The sequence below is a fragment of the Apteryx rowi genome, unplaced genomic scaffold (assembly GCF_003343035.1).
Source record: "Apteryx rowi isolate R43461 unplaced genomic scaffold, aptRow1 scaffold_74, whole genome shotgun sequence".
Lineage (NCBI taxonomy): Eukaryota > Metazoa > Chordata > Aves > Apterygiformes > Apterygidae > Apteryx > Apteryx rowi.
The window spans coordinates 1,087,745-1,110,182 of record NW_020451027.1 but is presented as its reverse complement, the minus strand read 5'-3'; the positions used below and the strand labels follow the sequence as shown (position 1 = coordinate 1,110,182).

Sequence of the window (22,438 nt, the reverse complement as noted above, 5' to 3'; positions counted from 1 at the left end):
TGGCTGGGGCAGTACTGCAGATGTACCCACTGGTTTCTCTCCTCTTTGTGTGCTTTTGTGAAATGAAGGGTGCTGGGTTTTTTTATTCATTAGCCCTTGCTGTGCAGTGTCCAGGGATTTGTCTAGAGATACAAACATGCAAATTCTTTACAAGCATAGAAGAACACAGATGATGCACACTTACAATTAACACATGCTTTTAACTCTGTCAAATTATATGCATTGAGTCATAAATAAATGACAAACTTTTGCTAGCATTTGTCTTCCTTCAGAGTCATTATTTGGGGCAGAATTCTAATAATGAAATGATCCTTATTATACAGAGCTACTTACAGATATTAGCAGTGCCCTTAGGTATAGGGAGATAAGAACCAGGGCTCCAAGGTCGGCCCTGGTAATTTTTCTTGCATTTTCCACAGTCTGGGCCAGTTGTGTTATGCTCACACTCACAAAGCAGTCTTTTGTTTTCTTCTTTACACCCAGTAGCATGAAGGTTGCACTTACACCTATTTTTAAAAAAAGGAGAAAAAAAGAGTACGATATTATTTAGAGCTGGATTTGAGTTTAGACTAAGTCTTAATAAAATATGTTCTGTGGCAATCACTCTATATCTTAGTGTGTTGTGAGTGTGTAATTATTTTAGCATGTTTTAAAAGACATCAATCAAACAGCAGCTTGTAATACCTTCATTTCTAGCACTAGTCTAAAAGCAGTAATTTCACCAGGACTACAAGGTGCTGAATCTTCTCTTGTCTCCACCGACACAGCTCTACTGAGGTCAACTAAGTTATTCATAATTTTCACTACAGGCAACTCTATAATCTTGCAAAAATTCCGGAGTTACTCACTACTCGCATGGATAAAACAAAATCTCTACTTACGTCCTCAAAGAACCTGGCCCAAATTAAGATCAAAATTAGGCCTGGGGAATCCTAGAAAACAGACTTCAATTAAATATGCTCTATAATGCCATACTTCAGCAGAGGAGAATGTTGAGAAATACAAGTTCAGTATAATGGTGTTTTATAGGTCTAACTTCAAGACAGTTCAAAATTATTTTTAAACATTGTGTGAATAGTTTACCTAATGTTTTAAACACAGTTTCATTGTATGATAAGCTAATAGGAAAGAGTGTCTAAAAAAATCCAATTAATTTGAAGCAAAATGCTTAAGCAAAAGATCTGCCTATATTTGGAAACCTTTTGCTAATTTCTTTTTGCTTTTTGTCTTCTCTATGGATAAGATAGTGATATACAGCATATACCAATAGAAATGCTATTTACAGAAAAATATGCTATCAAAATCGTATCTGAATATAAAATTGCAAAAGCCATCTTGTTCAGTAAGCACTGTCTTGTTCAGAAAGTACAATTATTTGCCCACTTTATTTTGATATAATTGTAGTGGCTGAAGGTCAGAGGAAATATTTTAGAAGGAGTTTTGCTTTACATTTCTCTAGCAAAAAACACCTAATCAACCTTGTGATACAATCATTAGATAAATCAGATTATGCATCTACTCTTAGAACAGTTGCATTTTCTTTAAATTCCTCTCTTTCCCTGAAACTAGGACACTTGCAGAATGGGAAACTAGTTTCATAAACAGTAAGGTATTGTTATTTTTTTCCATCTTTTTCCAACAGATGTCAGAAATGGGTAAAAACCATTTCTGTTTGGGGCTGGAGAGAAAACTAGTATTTAATGACCCTGGTTGTTTGTCTTCCTAATGGTTGTACATCCAGTGATTTAAAGGGTTCTCATGTGGGCGTTTGTCACCTGTTCCATACAGTGACCAGCAATTAGAGCAAAACAAGACATGGAATGGCCAAGATTTTTAGCAAGTGCAAATTAAYGGCTGTCAAGCTGACTTCCATTTAGAAGGACTACGACCTGAAGCAACTGGCCACATACTTATATATCCCCAGGGTAAAACAAACTTGCGGTTCCATAAGTGGCTGCTGGAGAAAATCCACAAGATCTGTAATACAGTAGATGATTTAGTGTTCTCTTTGCTTTTAGAAATGAGGTGGATAAAACTGCTGTTATTTAAGCAATGCTTGTTCTAAAGAAGAACAGAATCAGCACCTTTTAAATTGAAATTRCCAAAAAGTATTAAACATGCCAGAGAAAAGGAAAGATGCTTCATTTTTATGTTATTTCCAAAATATTGATGCTTAAAGTCTATATCAATTGTAAAGTGAATGTTCAATAATTAGCCATTGCAGAGTGAAAGATGCCTGTCTGGATGTCAGCGGATGAGATGTACCCATTCACGTACAACCTGAAGATTTTGGTAAATGGCACTGTTATTAAGAAAAGTGATGGGTTGTTTTACTGTTCACAAGAAACTGAAAATGGAAGACTGCCAAAAAGAAGATATACACAAAGATGACAATGCAAAAAAATAAAGGGAATCAGAGGTGGAAGAAGTAGGAGAGACTGTGGAGTCACTAGAAAAAATAAGAGAGAGGAAGAGACTGGCTTTCCTTCATGGGGTGATTTCTGATTATTGGAGGGATCATCAGTGCCACAGACAGCAAAATGATCTAGGCACAAAGAAAAAGCCTGATAATTCTGAGGAAAAACTCTAATTCCTTGGGCTCTGAAAGAGTGCGCCAGACTAGCAAAGGAACTGAAGCAGGGGAAAATGTGTGTAGGTCCATCTGCTAATTAGTGCAAATGTGCATAAGGTGCTTATAATAATCACCTGCAAGTAAAGAATAATTGTGTCTGAAAATCTTGTGCAAATTCTGTTTGCACAACTTAGAGGCTATACTTATCATGTGTTCCTGAAGAGCTGGACTGACTCTTCTTCAATTTTGCTTGCGTGTTTAAAAATCCTGGGACTCTATCCTTCTCCATTTGCTCCTGCTTCTCTCTGGTCTTGTCCCATGCCTCTTTTATATACATATATATATGTATGTATGTATTTAGATATATGTATGTATGTATACACATACACACAATTCCCATAAATTCTCATACATATTTACTTCCTTTTACTTCCCACATTCTCTAACTCCACTGTAATCCACCTTTTCATAGGTTGCCTCCTCGTTTGTCTTATTTCGCAGAGGCCAGGCAAGAGACCATGGACAGCACAAAATAGCACGGCTCTCAGTTCTGGTGCCCAGTTTTGGAGTTTCTTAGAGGCAGGTTGCTGCAGAGAAAGTGCTTCTCAGCCCAGGACACATTCTTGTGGCATCAGGACATGGTAGCTGTTCTGCAGTAGGTGCGGCAATGCACCCGCAGTACAGGCACAGGAAGGGTTTCTGCAGAAGGAATCTTCATGATTTTAGCCACCAAACTCTAACAGACTAAGCAAAACTTATGCTTGTACCAAATATGGGCAGCTTTTCACAGAAACAGCAAAAGGCACTTTCCTGGAAGTAGGTCGGGCCTTTTGTCAAATTTTAAAGCCATATTAACTGTGATTAAAAAAAAAGCATTCCCCAAAACTGTGAGAGAGGTGTAACCTCCCAGGAATATTATTGTAAGTGAATGAAAGAAAGAACAACAAATTTGACTACTGAAGAAATAAAAGTTTCTTCTAAAACCTTTGTTGGCAGAGAATAGATAGTCAAAATGACCAAACATAGACAACTGAACAAAAAAGAGCTACCAATGTTAGTAATCCTAAAAAAACCCCTCAGAATAATTCAAACTTAACTGCACACAATTTCTAAGGAGAAGAAAGTAAGGAACAAGATGTGGTTTTTGTGGTTTTCTGAAGGACTACTTAAAGATAAAAGATCAAAACTTAAAATACATTTATATTAAAAGTGTCAAATGTAGAGTTAAAGTAAGCCTCAGAGCTATTTAAAGTGGGCAGAAAAAAGGAATGTTTCCAGAAACCCAAACCACAAAAGATCAGATAATGTGTGGCAAAAAACATTACCCTTGGCATCTTGGTTTGTAAGTAACATAAAAGTTAAATTTGGTTTATGATCATTAGTGTTATAAAAGTGTGAAAAAATCTGTAGATTAATGAAATTTGCAGAGATTAAACTGGAGATATTGTTGGTATGAGTAACTACACATAATGAGTAAGCAAGCAGAAACAGAAGCAGAAAAATAGTAAGAAATTCAGGGGATTGAACCATGTAGGCTCTGATTCTCCTCTCACTCACACCAAGTTTTTGCTGATGTCACTCCACAGATTTCAGAGATTAATCATGATTTCCACAGCAAACCAAGGACATAGCTGAACACTGAATGAGTGTAAAATGCAGATAGTGCTAAAACTGAAAGAGAACAAAAAGCAAATGTGGAAAACAAACTGAACATATGTTTGGAGTGCACCGTGCCTGGGGAAAAACAAGCCAAAATCAAATTTTGTGCTGCGTACGGAGAGGCATTTTTTTATTGAAACAGGGAAATAATATTTTGTATGTTTCTGTTTTCTCTCTAGGAAGGCTGCACTCAGAATTGGGCAATCTGTGCCAGGRACCTCATCAGAGAGCATGTATGGACAAATCTGAGAAAGTTCTCAGAAGAATAAGAGAGAGATCTGTTGTGCTTGAGGGACAGACTTATCTGGAAGAATGAAAGAGGAAAATGTGTATACTGGGGCTGAGAGATGACTAGAGTATACTAAAAAGCTACTTGTGTTTGAAGGATAAGCAGCAAGGAAAAAAGAAACATTTAAGGTTATAGAAGGAAGGTTATTTAAGTAAAAGATGCCATCCAGGTGGAGCATGAGGAAAATTACCCTTACGATAAAATATACTGGATTGTGAACAGTTTCCAAATGAAGTAGCAGAAGCCTGACTTTAGGCATTTCGAATGACTATGAATCAGTTGAGTACCACCGATCTGGTGGCCAAATGGGGCTCYGATCAGACCACTGTTGGCATGTGGACATCAGCTTCCTATGGAAGATGAACTGTCCAAGTTCAGTGTCTCTCCTCTGTCTCCTCTTCTCTTTAGGAAGATTACCTTCCTTTTATGCGCCAAAGGAAAGGAAACATTTTGTTACCTTATGTGAATACCCATGATGATACATTTTTATTGAAACGCCTAGATACCATCTGTAACTTCTTTAAACACTTGGCTCTGAAAGGCCATTCCTAGCTATTACTGCTTTAACTCTGAGATAGTAACAAATAGCTTAATTAGATTTATGTACAAAGTACATTAAACACCAAATTTAGTATGGCCTTAGTAGATTCTTCCATTAGAAGAATATGGTAATTTTGGCTGCAGATATAAGAATGGAGAAGTTCTGAAAATCTGCAAGAGAACTTGCAAAATTGCTTCCACATCCTGTTTACTGAGCAAGTTTGAGATATGTTCCAGATGACAACAGTATATTATGCTTATATAGTTTCTTGAAACCAAAGTGCTTCACAAAATGTTACGTACACATGCCCAGAAATGCAATTACTGGGTAGCAGTGTGTGGGTAGCAGCTGCTTGGCACATCAAGTGGGTTTGCATGTGTACTGGGAAGAGATGATTGAGGGGGCTGAAATAAGCAGAGTAGCTTTGAGAATACAGGTAAGGTATGACAAATGTGAGAGGATATATCTAGCAGTCCTTTCATTGCACTGGAAAACATTATAAGAGTAAAGCAGCATGTAAGAATAAAGTAGATATTAAGAGCAAAGCATAATTCTCAAATACAGTATATGCTTGACATAAATTGTATTGCCAAGGCTTGCTACATCTTTACAAAGAATCTCAAAATTACGTAATTATAAATACCACCAACTCTGTGAGCAATTAGGTTATGCATGGGGAGATACAGGTCTTGAATCAGCTTTCTACCTGAAGGGAAGGGTTGTCTGCTGGTTAAATCTGGTGACAGAGAGTTTTACAAGACTTTTTTTTGTTGGTCATTGTGGGAGCTCCCTTGTCAATGCTGAGCCTGTGAAAGTGAACACCAAGTCCCCACAACATTTGTGTATATTTTGAGACTTCCAGCCTGATGTTTCTACAGCTCAGTTGATTTCCATCTTTCTAGTTCAACCTGTAAGAATGTTTCCTGCCTAAGCATCCTGTTTAGAGCATAAACAGGAACACATTTCCCTCCAATGTGCAAATTTAATTTCAAATAGCTAGAGATTGATATTGCTGTCCAACACTGTAAGCGCTAATTGTGTAGGAGAACAAATTTGTTTTTCTGACCACTCATCTTTGACAGACTCATTATTTTGTCACAAAGCAATTTAAATGATATTTTTGGCAGTTATGTAAGGTGTAGGAAGCATTCTGGTGTGCTCAAGGAACAGTTCTGTTTCAGTGGGAGAAAGAGCCCTGGGCATGCTGTGTTTCTCACAGATTCTACTTACATATAGACAACTGACATTAAAATGCTGTAAATATCACTAAAGTAATTGCTAATACCATGCTGATTCACTTGCATGTAAGTGCCAACCAGCAGACTGGAGGTCACATAAGGGGATCATTTATGTTGAAGAGATCATTCAGGAGAAAGAAAGACAAGAGACGCTCTTTGATACATTTTTAACGACTAGCCATATGTTCCTCACTTAGATACATTTTTGGATCATTCTAGGTCATTGCCAAAGTTAAAAAAAAATCAGCTTAAAACCAACTTGTAAGCCCTCTGCACAGACTCCTCGTTTTTACATGCTATGGGTCAGCTCTCTGCATCCATGTAAGCAGAGCCTGAACTTACACAGGAGTCTGCACGCTTACTCCTCATGTTACTCTCCACACAACGTAGCACACACACAGTGTAAAACACCATCCTCACATACCGGTAATCCTCGGAGGCACTGCCCACATTAAGAATTTGAAATCATTGTTAGTGACATTAGGAGCCCGCGTCAGCTCCCCAGTGCTAGCAGCTACTTCCAGCACCTTGTTACCATTGCTCTGAAGGACTTGGCCACATTCGGCATGGCATCAAACGTGTTACAGCTGTCATCTTCAGTATCCCGCTCAAGGTTACTAATGACCTTGAGGCAGCTTCACCAGTGGATCTAGTTTTCTAATGTAATCTACACAAAGATGGAAATTCTGTGCTGTAAATACATTTTAAGTGATACCTCAGCCATGAAGGAGGAAGGGGTATAGGTAGGAGATAGTAAAAGTTTAAAATATTGGCACCTTTAAAATATATCATGAAATACTTGGGATAAAACTAACTTTGTATCTAAATCATTCTTTTCTGTGTTTTTATATTTAGTTGTTCTTTTTTTTTTTTTTTTTTTTAATATTTTTTCTGTCACTCTGTGACAAGCTAATTAAAGCTTGAGAAACAGCCTATACAGGTAAGTGGCAAAATTCTTATACCATTGAATGTACAAGGTAAACAACCTGAAAATATTTTGATATCTAAGTCTGTTTTTGCCTTAAACCTAACAAGTGGAACATCTTTTGATAGAGGCTCACTTAGTCACAGGAACCTCATGTGTCTACCGGGTATTATTATTCATTAAATCATAGGATTTTCCATGTTGTGTCAACCCCCCCCCCAAGTATGCCAGTCCTTATCCCAAAATCCAAAGCTTAATAGATGGCTACATAGCTTTACTATTGAAGCAGATTTTGTGGGGATGAAAACAAGTAAAAAGGGCACTATTGCAAAGAAATGAAATGACTGCTGGCCAGTTTATTTCTGTGAGGATGGAGGACTAGACAAGGGGAACAGGGATAAAAGAGCTAACAAGATARTCACTGCAATCTAGACTACGAGTGCTCACTGCAGCGACTATCTGTCTGAAGAAGTTCTGAGCTAAAATGGTCAAAATAACTAAGGACAGTTGGCAATCAGAAAATGACATGGTTTGCTGGCTGTAAGTAGGTCTACTGAACAAATGTTCCAGCTCATGTGAAGCAGAAAAGTCAGCTTTGGTTTTAATTCATTATTTTTTGAGCTATATGAATATCTCAGGTCCACATTTACAGTTGGTGTAAGGAATCCAAGCCTAAAAATGCATTATATCTTTTTCCAGAAATTATGAATGAGACCCTTGGGGTCTGCTTGTAAAATATGGGCACCTTTTAAAGAACCATAATGAGAGTAATGAAATGCGTGTCCTTTCTTTCATTTGTTTATTTTTGGAAATGCATTTGGTCACCAGTCTTCTTTCATGCCCTTTTCTCTGAATTTACCTAATACGTCATAATCTCCCCTTGAAAGTAAGATGCCTTTGTGGAATGGGGCTACATCAATAATGAAGGATAAAAAAAATCAATAATAACAAATATAACTTTATATAGGTAGATATATTATTCTTTCATTTGCAAAGCAAGGACTAATGTTGGATCAGGTTTTTAAGCTTCTTAAATCTGTAAGTAGCTTTGTGGCTGAGAAAGAAGTTTAACCAGAGCTCAGTAATCTTACTGCACCTTAGTACCTTAGAATCCAGAGATTTGCAGAAGGCTCTTCAATTTTATTCTTTACTGTTTAGTTTTCACTGCTAAATTTGGGAGGAAATTGAATTAGATTCCCACAGGCAGTATGGAAAATTGGGGAAAATAGCTTCTTATTCTCCCTCAGCTGAAAATATTTTATCTAGTGGGGAACAACATAACCCAGACAGAGAGAGCATGTTTGCTTTCCTTTGTCAGTGGCCTACTTTCAAGCAGTTTGGACAGCTTGAAATTAAAAAAGAAAACAAAGTCCAAAAGGGCAGCATAATTTGCTTTCCCATATGAGTGAGGACTTTTAGGACTCATGCAGGAACTAAAACATGCAGGGCACTGAATTACCCACTACCTGGATCAAGCCTGCCCAACAATATGGGTGCACAAGTGATAAATTTAAATATTAACATCTTGCTATGATTTATTGTGTGAACTAGTGAACATTTCCATAAATTCTGATTATTTAAACGTCAAAGTAAATGCTGGTCAATATGAGCAAGAACTACATGATCACTTCTGATCGATCTACATCTCAGCCTGTATCTGATTGATTAGTACATTATCTGATAGATATACACTGTCTTTTCTTTTTGAAAACAACAGATACTGGGGCAGGTCCCTTTGGCTTTGCTGCTTTGCAAGGCAGACTGATCCTTTCCTCCTGCCCCTTGCAGGCAGACTGCCACAAGCACCCTAATCCTTCTCTTGTGAAGGGGTAGAGACTATGTTCTCTTCTACCATTAACTGATGATTACCCTCCTATACACTGATTCTCCAGTCACTTGGAATAATCTAAAAATTAAAGATAGCATGTTTTCTGCTATCATTATAAAATACAGATTCATTAACTATAGTAGCTGAGGAACTAGCCCCCAAATCTTGAAAGCCTGGGATTCTAGAGAAGAAAGCCAAGCACCTTCTGAGCCTGCTCCCAAAACTTGAGTCAAATGACCGAGACCTTAGTCCTACTTTTGACAAGCATTTAATGAAGCAAATCTTTTCACTCTTTCGTAGCCCATTTACTCAACCTGGTAAGTATGGTTAAGGAAACATACTTGCTGTTCTAAAATGTTTGAGATTCATGGTTGACAGAATCGTATAATTTTATACAGAGCAATCTATAGTATTATCATTTTTTGGAGTTTACAACTATTATAAATTTAAGTGATCATGCAGAAAAAACAAACTTGCAGAAAAACAAAATCAGAATTGGTATTTCTAAAAGACTTTGAATAACAGATGCGCCATCAAATGTTATTTTTAATTCACAGATTTGAAAAGGTGTATTTTGCTGTCAGAACTGAAGAATATACAGTAAAAGCCACTGAGACGTCATATTGAATAATAGCTTTCAGGCATTAAAAAGGGGATTTCCTAACGTATTACAAAGTTTATCTGTTCAACAGATTTTACATAGCAATGATGAACAGAGATTGCAATGAAATTCTTAACTTTATCATTTGCTTTTTCCTTTGAGTACTTTTACTACAGAAATAAGGTAGTCTTTTGGCAATATGCTAGCATTTGCTTTTAATTCTCTGCTTTGAGAGGTTTATACCTGGCATTAAATTCAGCATAGCAGTTATTGGTTTGAGAAAGAGTTCTTTTTCTCTTTCATGAAACTGCAATCCCACAAAAGCTGKTTTTTTTATGATTATAAATTATCACCGGCAAGTGAAAAAAAAAGTAGTTGGCCAATTCAAATACTAAATTAAAATTAAAAAGAGCAGCAAATTATGAGGATTCAGAAGCTGGATCCTTTGGTCTCTATGAAGGTAAAGTTCTCTTTAAAAAAATTATATTGACTTTTTAAAGATTTCAGTATCAGGCCTCATTTACCTCTGAAAAAAACTTTTACACCGGTAAAAAGTGGCCAAAACACTCAGATATGCTAGCCTTCCTGCTCATCACAATAACCCCCACTTCAAGGAAAATTCTAGATTAGAGAATGAAATCTCTTAAGATATTTAACTTTCTGTCACCAAACAAATTGTAAATATCTCTGAAATATGTTAGTTTACTCGATGACATCATTTAAAACAAAAAGGAGAGAGGCAACTAAAAATGTTTACAGGCTAGAACAACAACACTTAGAACTCAAACAGAAAAGAAGAGGAGGCAGTGATCTATTAAACTTCTTTAAAACACCTACGTATCTAAGCATTTGAAACTGTTCTAGCTTGTATGCTAGATAAAAAAAAAAAAAAAAACACTACAAAAATTAAGAAGACACTTTACCAACAGATCAGAAAATCTTCAGTTACTTCGGTCTCTTAGGTCAGTAATAAGCGGTTTAAAAACAACCCAACTATGCTTGTAGAAGAGAACAGTTAATTCAGAGTCATTTCTGTTTAGCACATTAAGAATACCTATTCTTAATATTAAATACTTAGATACACCTAGGCAATTGAAATGGCCAAATTAATTTTCTAGTTTTTATTTCACATTTTCTTGTAAATAATTGCAAGAATAGATTTTAAGGTGTCTGTGTCATAAAACAATACAATTCAGGAAAGAAAATTAGAGCATATATAATTTAATCCTAAACTGAATATCTAAGGCTGAGAACCCACAAATGTATTTAAGGACTTTGTTGATTTGAATGGAGTAAGAAAATTCTCCAGTGGTAGAACAACCGAAATGATATTCCTATGTCTTTTTCAGATTCTGAGTCTTTATTTTTCTATAAAGCTAATCATTACAGTATCTAAGTGTCAAAGCTGAAATAAATCTGCCTGAAAATAGCTGTTTTTAGACACGATAGAGAACTATCTATTCCTTCCCCTTCCCAAATACTCATTTTTGCTTTTTCTTCAGAGATATTAGTTTTCAGGGAAATGTGTCAGTAAGAGGGTGGCTTTAAAATCTGCTAGAGTTTGCCAGCCGCATGTTCCACAAATAATTTCACCCGTGAACGCAGTTTGCCAGATTCTTAACTGATGCAAATCTGTCTGGCTCCATTAGAATCAATGAAATTGCATTAGTTCACACTGTCTGAAATGCGGCCTAATTCGTCTCCAACTTTTACCCATATTATCCAAGGCTTGGTGGCTGTATTTTTAGAGATGAGTTTAAGATAATGGCAGATAATCTTTTCATCATTTTGAATGGCAGACCCGAGATCTAGAACGAGCAGGGGATGGAAACCGGGAATCAATGGAGGAAAAGGAGCCCAGGTGTGATGTGCTTGCAGGGACCGCACTGCTGGGAAGATAGGCTGCTGGTATTCTGCACTGTCTGTTTCGGTCCACCCTTTAACTTCAGAAATGGGAAGGTTTTATTATCTACCTGAAGGATGGCAAAACTGGGGACCATTCATGTCATGTCATTCAGTCATGTCTCTCTCTGAGAGGAAGCAAAGTCTCCTGTTAAGATGAATGACCACAATTTCTTCCACTAATCATTTATGGCTAATGATTAATTTGGTAGGATCCCACATTACTGCTGAAAAATAGAGGAAAAGCAGCGGACATAAACTCTGAATACTTCAGTGTTACAATTTTCCTTCTCTCTCACTAGAAATTCTCCTTCTTTCTCATTGGATTCACATCTACTGAGTTGCTGTATTTCACACAATAATCTCTTGTATGCATGATGGGGTGGGATGGGAGGGTGGGAAACATGTCTATTGCAGAGGTACTACAGTGCTTAGACGTTATGAGTGGTCATGATGTCTCAAAAATGTTTTAATTGGTTCATTCTAAATATCAAGAATAACTGGAAGAGGGTAAAAACCTGTGAATACTGTACTCCTCAACTGCCCATACTGTTATGAATCATGTTGGAGAATGGTTGGTTATTAAGACAAAAACGCAGCTCTGTCTCCATCAGCTGGAATAATGTAATGAGCTCAGCAGTACCTTGTCATTACCTGTCTGATGCTGCAAAAAAGATAGGCATGCTGACTGAGATTTGGCTACTTTTCTTTGCTATGATGGAGCAATGTTTTTTAAGGTTTTGTTGATTTTTTTTTGTTGCTGTCTAATGTTCTGCTTAGCCAGCCTTAGTTTGCCATCCACCTRTTGGAGAGAAAGTAATCACCAGCAAGACAAAACACACCAATAGATATCCTATCCACATATCCTTTTTAATCACTGTAATAGATAGATGCCACTATATCAAAATAGTTGTTGAAGCTTGTACCACAGCCTGCTAGATTCTTAAGAATGTTACACAATTATATCAGAAGAAAGATGCATTATATCATTACAAAGTTTTATAGCTTACAAACTTGTACAGCAAAAGTTAAAAAGTCTTTGAGATTCAGTGTTCCTCTCCTTTTCTCTTTTATCCTGATACAAACCTGAACATTAGATTTGAATTTCCTGGCACTGGGTTAATGCGCGTCACCACTTTTAACTTTATTGTGAAACCAATTTCTTTGTTTTAATTTAATTATTACTTCATATTAATTAAATTAAGTATTATAATACTTGACAGTCTTACATCTGCTCAGCAGCAATCCCAAGAAAGCTGCTCTAAGATGCTAGCGATTACAGCAAACTTTCTGTCTTTATTTGTAAGTAGCATTCCACAGTATTAGCTGCCAGCTGGTACCCTGAATTCTTTTTCCCAGCGCACCACTGAAAAGGAACAATTTGTTGTGTGGGAGGTCTAAGACTGTGGAGATTAAATTACCATCCAAGTGGACATGCTTACAATACCATTCAAAAACTTTACCTAACTCTCTGCAGTGGGAAATTTTTTTTCTCACATGCAGAGATACCCCAAGTGAACTGTTACAAATTTGTGTTAACTATTAATGTTGGACAGACCTGGCTGAAGCAGTAATGTCTTTACTTTTGTCAGCTTATGGAAGAGTCACAGTGTAGCACCTATTGTGTCACAACAGGGAATAAAGTATTTTTGTGAACCATTGCCAGGGGAACAGCATTCCTGCTACACGAGAAACAAGCAAGGTTAATTTCGTACTGATTTCTATAACTTCTTAAGGACCATAATAGCGAAAAGCAGCATAAAAATATCCATGGTGTGTTCAGAATTCCACACCAGGGAAACCAGCTCTGTGAAGCAGTACATATGTTGCTCTTTTCAATACATTTTTAGGCATTTCTGTTTAAGAGACCTCCTAAGAAGCCATTTAAAGGCTAGAATGTGCCCCTAGTAGTTACTGCTACAGTGACGGTATATACAGAAGAGTGGTGTTTGAGCTGTAAGGGATTGCCTCCAAGCGAGAGGGATGATGCCTTGTGGTACTCTCCGAAATACTCCTAGCAGGAGCAGTCAATATAAACCCTAAAATGATGATCCCCAGGGAGGGGAGCACAGATCCATGCTGCTGCTGCTGCTGTCCTCCTTTGCATTCGGTGAGGACTGGAGGCACTGAAACTGGCTCCAGCTGCCCTTCGTGCAGGTGCACTGGCAGGCAGGGCAAGATTCCTGCCTACAGGTACAGAAGAGATGCAGAATATGGCCTCAAGGCCATTCCCATGCTCTTGGACACTGATTTTCACTTGAAAAAATGAGACCCCTTTGATAGCTTTGAAGCAGTTAACAGCTCAGTCCCATTCCAACTGCAGTCAGTAACAAAACTTCAGYGTGTTCAGGGAAGGCCTTTCCCATGTGCACATTTAGTGAGGAACGTTCTCTGTCCTGTTTGCCCTCTGATAGGCATCTGCTGTGACCAATTTTGCTTTTAAGCTCTTATGTTAAGTTTATGTCTGAAGGAGAGAGGATTTTACATGTCCAACAAAACCCTGAGGAGAATTCCACCTCCCTTTTAAAACAAACACAGAGAAGCCAGGAGAAGATTTGTTTCTAAGAAGAAAATGAGTCATAACTCAGAAAAAAACAAATGCAAAGTAGAATCATCTGCTTAGGTTCCTGTTAGAGAAAGGAAAGTTCAAATGCTGAGCATTTGATTCAGTGAAAGTCACGTAGTTCCTATGAATGTATCTATCTGCCTGGCCAGTCTGGGCACGCTCCTACAGGAATGGAGAGAAATGTGTATCGTGTGCCAGGAAAGCAGAGTCAGAGTAAGGATTAGGAGACAGCATCAAAGCTTCAAGCAGCTGGTTGTAAGACCCCACTTACATCTCTTGGAAAGCAACTAGACAGAAGTAAAGCTTTTCTCCAAAGAGAAAAGGAAAACTGAATATATTCTTGGGATTTTTTTTTTTTTTTTTGCTACATATTTTGGCCACCTTTTGCTCCAGGTGTACCAGGAAAAAACACATAAAAAGAACAAAGTCCCAGTGATAAATATAGTAATGCACAACCTAAAAGTCCCTAAAAAGCTTAGGACTGAAACGCTTCAAAAAAGAAATGTACTTCAAAATCAGATTTCCTTTTTTTCCTCTTTTTTGGGGCAGAGGTAAAGAAACATTGGTAAAAGCACTTTTCAATTTTCAATCAATGTCACTATGAGATGTCTAGGCACTGACAGGAGATTTAGGGAAACCCTTGGGATAGCTGAAGGCTTAGAGGAAATTTAAATCATTTTGTTCTCTTTTGAGAATCCTATTGCAGACACTAGAACTTTTGGCATATGATTTTGTGGCCTGTACTCTGGATAGATATTTTAAAACAGTAAATATTTGAATTATTTTTGAATTATAAATATACAGTCTAGCCTGGTACTAACACTTGATTCTGAAAACTGACTCAATATTCCTCCTCTTAGGCTTTCACTTTGTTTCTCATCTGTACAGAATCATCATGGCCCAGGAATCGTCACTGCTACCACTTTGAAGGGCACCTTTGTACACAGGTAGAAGTTGTCCTGCTGTTCCCCGCAGTGTTCTGCTGGCTATTGTTGATATTACCTCTAGATACTACCCAAGTTTAAGGACTTTGAATCACTTCTCTCCCTGTGCAATACTGCCGTTGCTGTGGATTTTGCACATTTCCCCAAAAAAGGGAAGTATACCTGTCAGGTTGTTCTTGCGAGAGCTCTAACATCCCAGATATTGTTATCTGACTTGTCCTGCAATAACCTGTTCTTGATGCTTCTCATAAAGGCCAAGAAGTAGAAAGCACTTACTACAAGGGCAGGGTAATTGATCTCCTTTTGGAAAATTATGTTGCTGAGCTTTAATTCTAGGGATAATTATGAGGCATAAGGCACATAAATTCTTTTTCTGGAGTGTGACCCAAGATATTTATGAATAAACTATCAAAGCAAAGGGCAGTATAACTGTTCAGAACAAAAGAATCTGACTAAATATTTCAAAAGTGGTTTAGTTCTGGTGTTTTCTTGAGTTACATTAGATCTGATTTTCAGAATGCTTAGGACTCAGCTCCATCTGAAATAATTGGGAATTGGCTTATTATTATTATTACCAAAATAGACATTCCAAATGCACTTTAGAAGACATAGACCTTTTTTCTTCTCTTTTTTTCCTTTTTCTCTTTTACTTTCATTTAGATTGGAGGTCATAAATYGAAAGAGAAAAGTGACAAAACTGAACAGAACATTTCTCATTGTTTATCACACTAGCCTCAATTTTTTAACTTCTAAATTCCATACAACATAAGCTCCTTGTCACAGTATAATTCCCTCTGGAATTATTATGATAAGAATTATTTGCCAGTAGAGCTGTGTGAATAATTGATTTTTCAGTTCACTGCCTGAACTGAAAAAAACTGGGGAAAAATCATTTGTGTCAAATGAAATGTGTAGTTTTATTTTCAGGTTTTAAATCCCTTTTTAGAAATTATTTTTCACAATTTTTTGAACAAAAACATTTCCAAAGGAAAAATCATGCCTTTTTTGAGGTTTCAAAAAATTAGTCAAGGACGTGGGTTGAATTCTGAAGATACTTTCAGCCATCCCTGACAGAAGTTTCTTTTGTGAATAATTTACACTCCAAAAATCCTAATCCCTTCTGCTGCTGAGGAAAAGAAAACTAGATGAAAAGTGAATAGTTTGTGTCCATGCTTTGTGTTTGAAGTATGCCAGAAGCAACATAGCATCCCATAAGTAACTTAGATACTGAAAAAGAACTACTGGATCATCCTATCTCTAGCCCTGTTGGTATAACTAATTTTAAACCATTCAGGAAATAAAGTTCTCACTTTTAATTTGGGAAAACAATTCTTTTGCTTACTGTATTTCAATAGTTGGCTTTGTCTGTATAGTAAAAAGTTTGTTTTCTTTTTCAAAATACCACAATTACTGTTTAATTAGACACTATTTATTGTTAAGCCTAAGCCATTAAATTATCTAGAGTCTACAAACATTTTATTACATGTTATTAAAGTCAGTGGAATTATTCAAGGATGGGAAAACTACAAATGTTCTTTGGTATTAGAAGGATCGAGATGTATTGTAATCATGGGTCAAACAGAATAGCTTTTTACCAAAGATAAATCTGAATGTAGTAAATAACAGATGGTTTATGGTTATGGCTCCTAATGGATGACCTGGTCTTCTAAGTGCTGGGCGGCCAGAGCTAGATGGTCCTATTCACTTATGAGATGCAGCTGGGAAGCAGCTCACAGATGGGGAATGGAAGAGGAGATCTGGCTTCTGTCATTTGGCCTTGGAGCAGAGAGTAGGTGAGATGTGTGGACATGCAGGTGTGCCTATCCATGGCAGTACCACCATGAACACTGACCAGTTTTCCCCCAATGTCAAAGAAAAGCTCTGTCATTGGGTTTAATATTTGCCCTAACCCCAAATTTGCATGTGACGCTGGACAAGAGACTTTGTGTAAGTCATCTTCTGTAAAATGGGGCTGATGATATTGCTTTGATATTATTCCATAAATTGAAGTGACAAAGGACTTATACTTTCAAACCAAAGTCTTAAGGTTCTGACCTAAAGTCAGACTAAAACAAAATAGTGATCCCTTTTAGTCTTCAAGTGCACCAAAACATTTATTATTCGTGTTTGTTTTTAATAAATACTGGGTAAATCAAAGAATTTTCAGAAGGAGGCTAGAGCTGAACTGCACTGTCCACTGAGATGTGTTGAACATGTTTTTGCTGTCTATGAAAAGAGACATGCTGGGAGGTTGAATCTGATCCAGTGACTATAATATTCCATGTACTAGAAGAACTAAACAACTTCATTTATATTTTAAATGTTTCAAATCAATATTTCCCTTCTTTTTCTATGGCCCCCACCAGGAAACCACTATAACTGAAAATTTAAGGAATAGATTGCGGGTTTTGAATAATTTAAGGCTGTCATAGGGGAAAGCATATTGTGAAATACTGCTGACAAAACCAATCAGTATATGTTTATACTGAAATATAAACCTTTGCAATCTTGCCTAACCTAGCTTTTAAAATCCTATAAAGTCTTTTCCTTTTCCTCCAAAATGTTGTGCAGGCTTCCCTCAGCCTCAAACTCCAATGGAAAAGTAGAGGCTGTTTCTGTTCTCAAAGAAAATTTGAGCTGACTGGGAAATACAATAACAAATTTAAATAGATATAAACAAATAAAAATCACATCTCTATGAACAATACTAGACAACTAATAGATGCAGTTAGAGGAAGATCCCAAATTTGAAGAAAAAAAAAAAAGTTGTCACTAATAACGCAGGGATGTCTATCAGCACCCATCTCTCAGGCAGCAGTGTATTATGAGGAGTAGATCTAGGAAGACTGACCATGGACAGTATCCCATTTGGGGTGCAGTCAGAAGGTGAACAATAGCTTCCCTACATTACAATATTCTCTAGACCATGGACCAAAGGAGACCGCTGTTCAGAACAAACTGTTTTTTTGTCTGAATTCTGACAGAGTGTTGCCAGTCAGCTAAAGGAAGAGGGACTTGTCCTGAAGACCTGGCAGGTAAGAACAGACAAGGGATGACCCTAACAAGAACTCCTGCATGACACAGAGACTTTATCCTTAATGAGGTTGTGCATAATTATCAGAAACCTCCTGAATAAAGCAAAAAATCAATCAAACAAAAAGGATAATAGCTACTTTATTGGGAAGTATTTCCATAAGCAATACTTTGGGGCTGAAGGAGTTGATTATGTGTCTGACATGCTTTAGTGCTAGTGTTCTCTCTCCCAAACACTGCAAGAGCTGCCCAGGAGGAGGAAGCAGACAGTCCCACTGGGATTTAGGATGGTGCCCACAGCAGTCATGACCTCCTGTTCCCACAATTACTGCTCGATGTCTCTCCTTGTCTGCCCCTATATCCTCTCAGCATCTCCTCCTGTTGACCTACACAAGCCAAAAGGAGAGTATTACACAACACTTAAATATGGCCTTTAGACCTTGTTAAAGTTGTGCTTGGCTTTCATGTTGGGAAGAAAACCTCAAGAGAGAAAAGGGCAGAACTTTGTGGATTTTATGACAGATACAGATTTATATGATATAGAGCAAATTGGCTAAACCAAATGACTTAGTGGCCATATAATCATATCACATAGGGAACAAGCTTCTGGCAGCTGTCCAGACTTTTAGTAACAAAGTTTGACTGTATCTTTAAGAATACAACACTTTCATTCCATTTATTCTATATCACTCCTGTGTTCTGTGTCAGTTCTACCCCTTCAGTGATAATCTTTGGGTTTTCAGGTGCCCAACTGCCTCTAAAGAACTTGTTAAAAAAAGAAAAGAAAAAGGTTTCAGTACATAACAGATGCAGATTTCCCTTGAGAGAAATGCATCATAGACTGAGGACTTGGACAGTACCCTTGACAATAGTCCCCATCACATAGTCATACGGCACCTGATCATGCAGCTACAAGGCAGGACAAGTGCCCTTGGCTGCTGCCTGCAGGTCTCTTAGGATGAAGTATCACCTATTCCTCAAGGCAATTCCTTCCCTGTCTAATGCTTGCCTAATGTAGTTATAGCAGCTGAATTTTCAAACCTGTTTTCTTTTAAAATGTGCTAAGCATATGAGGATATTAAAACATACATATTTTGTGTTATCTCATGAGTTATGGGGAAGCTGTTGTATACAGGGTGTTGAGACTGAACTATATGTTTTATTAATTATAATAGTTACAATTGGTATTGCAGCAATATTTGCACAACTCTCAAAAAAGGCCTCTGTCCTGTTACAGCATACACTCATCCCACTGTAAATTGCAGAACCTTTTCCTGGGAGTAATTCCTTTCATGGCTGACCTAATACCTGCAAGGGATTCTTCAAAAGCCCTGGTATAATAAAACACAATCAAAATTTACAAAAAAACCCATTTTTTTCCAAAAGTCAGCATTCAAAGCTATTTTTAGGTGGTTTCACTTCAAGTGTCAAATGCCTCCAAAAGTCTAATCTGCTGCTCTTTCTCTGAAGCCTTTAGAGAGAGCATAGGGTCAGCTCTCCATTTCACAACTCACAGACAGAGTGCCTGTCAGCCCTACACTGACTGTGCATTTGTTAGTCAAATTCTAGGTGTGACCATACAGTGAGGAAATGATATTGAAAATATACACTTCACCTACCTTTGGGATCAAGACATATAACCCTTTGTCATTCTGGTGGTATCCCTCTACTACATCTCTCCTATTTAAAGCACATATATTTTATGAAGCCTTAAAAAAAACATAAATCACAAAATCCAAAGTCTGTATTATTCTCCAAAGTTAGCCACTGGAATGAAGAGATATATCAGAATTTCATCTCTCAATGTAGTGACTTCTGTATCTGTAGAAAACAAAAGTCCAATATTTTAAGACACCAAATCTAAACCACGAGATACTTGTAAGTTTAAGAAAGAAGGCATGTCATGTACATGAGAGGACTGACCTAGGAAAGGGTCACCAAGCTGTGGGTTACTTCTGTAGTGACTAACTGTTGTGAAGGTAAAATAATGTGAGCAAGGCCTCAAAAATCAAAATGATCTTGTTTGGGTRTGTAAGGACTTTTCAGTGTTAAAATTCCTTTTCTTTTGACATAGCTGCAGTAGAAGACAAATAAAAAGTCTTTACTTTTCCCTGTTCTCTTCTGTTTCTATTTCTCTAGTCACCATCCAGAAAATAAGCAACTAAAAAAGGGAGTTGAAAATCACTTTTTGAGATCTAGCTTGTGCATTGCATTAAACATTTTCAGTAGTTGAATATTAGCAGTTAATGGCACTCAGATGGTTTGATATTTAGCTCATTAATAATTGTTACAAACAATTCTGGAACCACAGCTTCCAATCTTTTAGTTCTCTTCCTATGTTGAAAAGGGCAGAGTGCTGCCCTGGCTGTCAGACTGGCAATTCCAGGGGACAGGAGTGATTAAAAAAATAACTGTCTCCTTGCTGTTTTGTTGTCCTACTGGAAGAATTATTTCAGGAGCATTCAAAGGAAAGGAGACATGGTTCCATAAACAAAGTATATTCTAGGAAGCCTGTTAAATGATAAACAATTTTCTGCATTGACAAAGAATAATAGGTTTGGTTTTTCATTGTAAATTGAGATGTTCTGTCCTTTCCCTCTCCTCTGCTTCTCATTTTTGCCTCTTCTGCAAAGGTTTCCATTCCTTCTGTCAGCACCACAATGCAGACAGCGACTCCCCACGTGGTACAACTGAAGGAGTGAAGATCACCAAAAAGACAAGTGAAGACAGTGAGAAATGAGCAGCTGGAGGTATGGTGGGGGAGGAGGGAAGGAGGATTTCCCAAAGTGGGTCACTCTAACAAACAGACGCCTTCTCACATTGCGGATCTACTCCCTGTCCCAACTGCCATCACTGCACCCTGTTCCCGCCTGTTCCTCTCCTGCGGTACAGAAGGTCAAGAGAGCTGTCTGTGCTGTGCGCTGACTGAGGAGGAGGTGGGGGAGGCAGGATAATTTTTTAAAATATTTTTTCAAAACAATTCCTGATTGTGCTTACAAGGCTAAAGGGTTTAACAATCCTAGTTCTAAGTAAGGGAGAACTGGCCCACAGTTCAATAAATAAAATGAGAAGATCTAGAGCCAATTAAAATGTGATGAGGCTAAAAAAATACAGCCAAGGCAAGTAAGGTAACAACAGCAATCCCCCYCACCCCCACCCCAAATAAAAAAAGGATGGGAAGCATCCGGTTTCCAAGGCATTAGTGTCATAGCAAGTGCTAGAAGTATGCATCAAATAAAGCTCTACTGAGGCAGTGAATTTAATGTTCCCCATCCTGTACAAAAGTATCAGTAAGGTTGTGGTTCATGTTCGCTTGGCTTGGCTTGGCTTCTCTGAATAGGCCTAAACAAAAGCACTGCAGAAGTGTAAACAAATCAAAGAAATTAAAATGAATATGCTTCTAATGACTTTGGTAAACACCATTCCAAAGTCTACAGAGTCTTACTGCACTAGAGAGTTAAATGGGAAAATGAATAAAATCAGTTTTACCAAATATAAAAGTCAGAAACAATAAACAGTCCTGCTACTGTTCTGTCTCTAGTAACTTGCATTAAAATGTATATACAGTGTTCTGGGAACTGAAGCAATGCTTCTGTTCAATAAAACTAATACAATTAAAGAGTAAGAATCCTGTTTTCCCCCTGCCTGCAATTTAAAATGAGAGCTTCCTAAAACTTGTGACCATTGTTGGAATCCAATTCAAGACCCCAGCTTATCAAATTCCAAGCGCTGGCACCATGCCTTTAAGCTATTAGAAACTGCTGCGCATCACACCAGCTCTGTCTCTAAACACTCTAGATAACTTTAAAGTGCAGATACCCCATTTTGAATCAGGCAAGTGTTCACTGGGAATCAAAATGGAGTCACCAAATTTGTGCAGCCTTCAGACAGCTCTTCTTTTCATGCAAGACAACAAAGGAAAATGTTTTAGTACAAAAATATCTTTAACGTGTTTTTAAACTTGGATAGCTTTGCGGGACAGCACACATACGCAAAACTGCAGGCTTCTGAGACCCTGTAGAGCAAGCGTCTTTTTGTGTAATTCATCCAGGGAGGCAGAATCTGCGGGTCTAATGAGCRCTCCTGCAGCCTCTGCCCCTGCAGCCGATTCCCTAGAAGCACAGTCTTAAATCAGACACGATAACACTGCAAGTAACCCCCCAAACAAACACCAACCCCTCCCTCCCAAAGTGGCTTAAGAAAGTTTCTGATAATTACGCCCAGCAGCACTAGCATCTGACTTTGACAAAATCACAAACTTCTTTTCCTTTCAGTCAATGGGAGCTGAATTAATTCCTAGATTTCTTTAGTGCTGAGAGCCACAACTTGGAAATTCAGTA

General features: G+C 37.6%; 1 protein-coding gene across 1 annotated transcript in view; it reads right to left on the bottom strand.

Moving 5' to 3' along the window:
- The window catches only part of NTNG1 (netrin G1), a 154,455-nt gene that overhangs the window by 58,621 nt on the left and 73,396 nt on the right, over nucleotides 1-22,438 (bottom strand). The window contains exon 3 of the mRNA XM_026087885.1: nucleotides 334-506. Coding sequence (XP_025943670.1) covers nucleotides 334-506 — 173 coding nt within the window. The remainder of the gene's footprint in view (nucleotides 1-333; nucleotides 507-22,438) is intronic.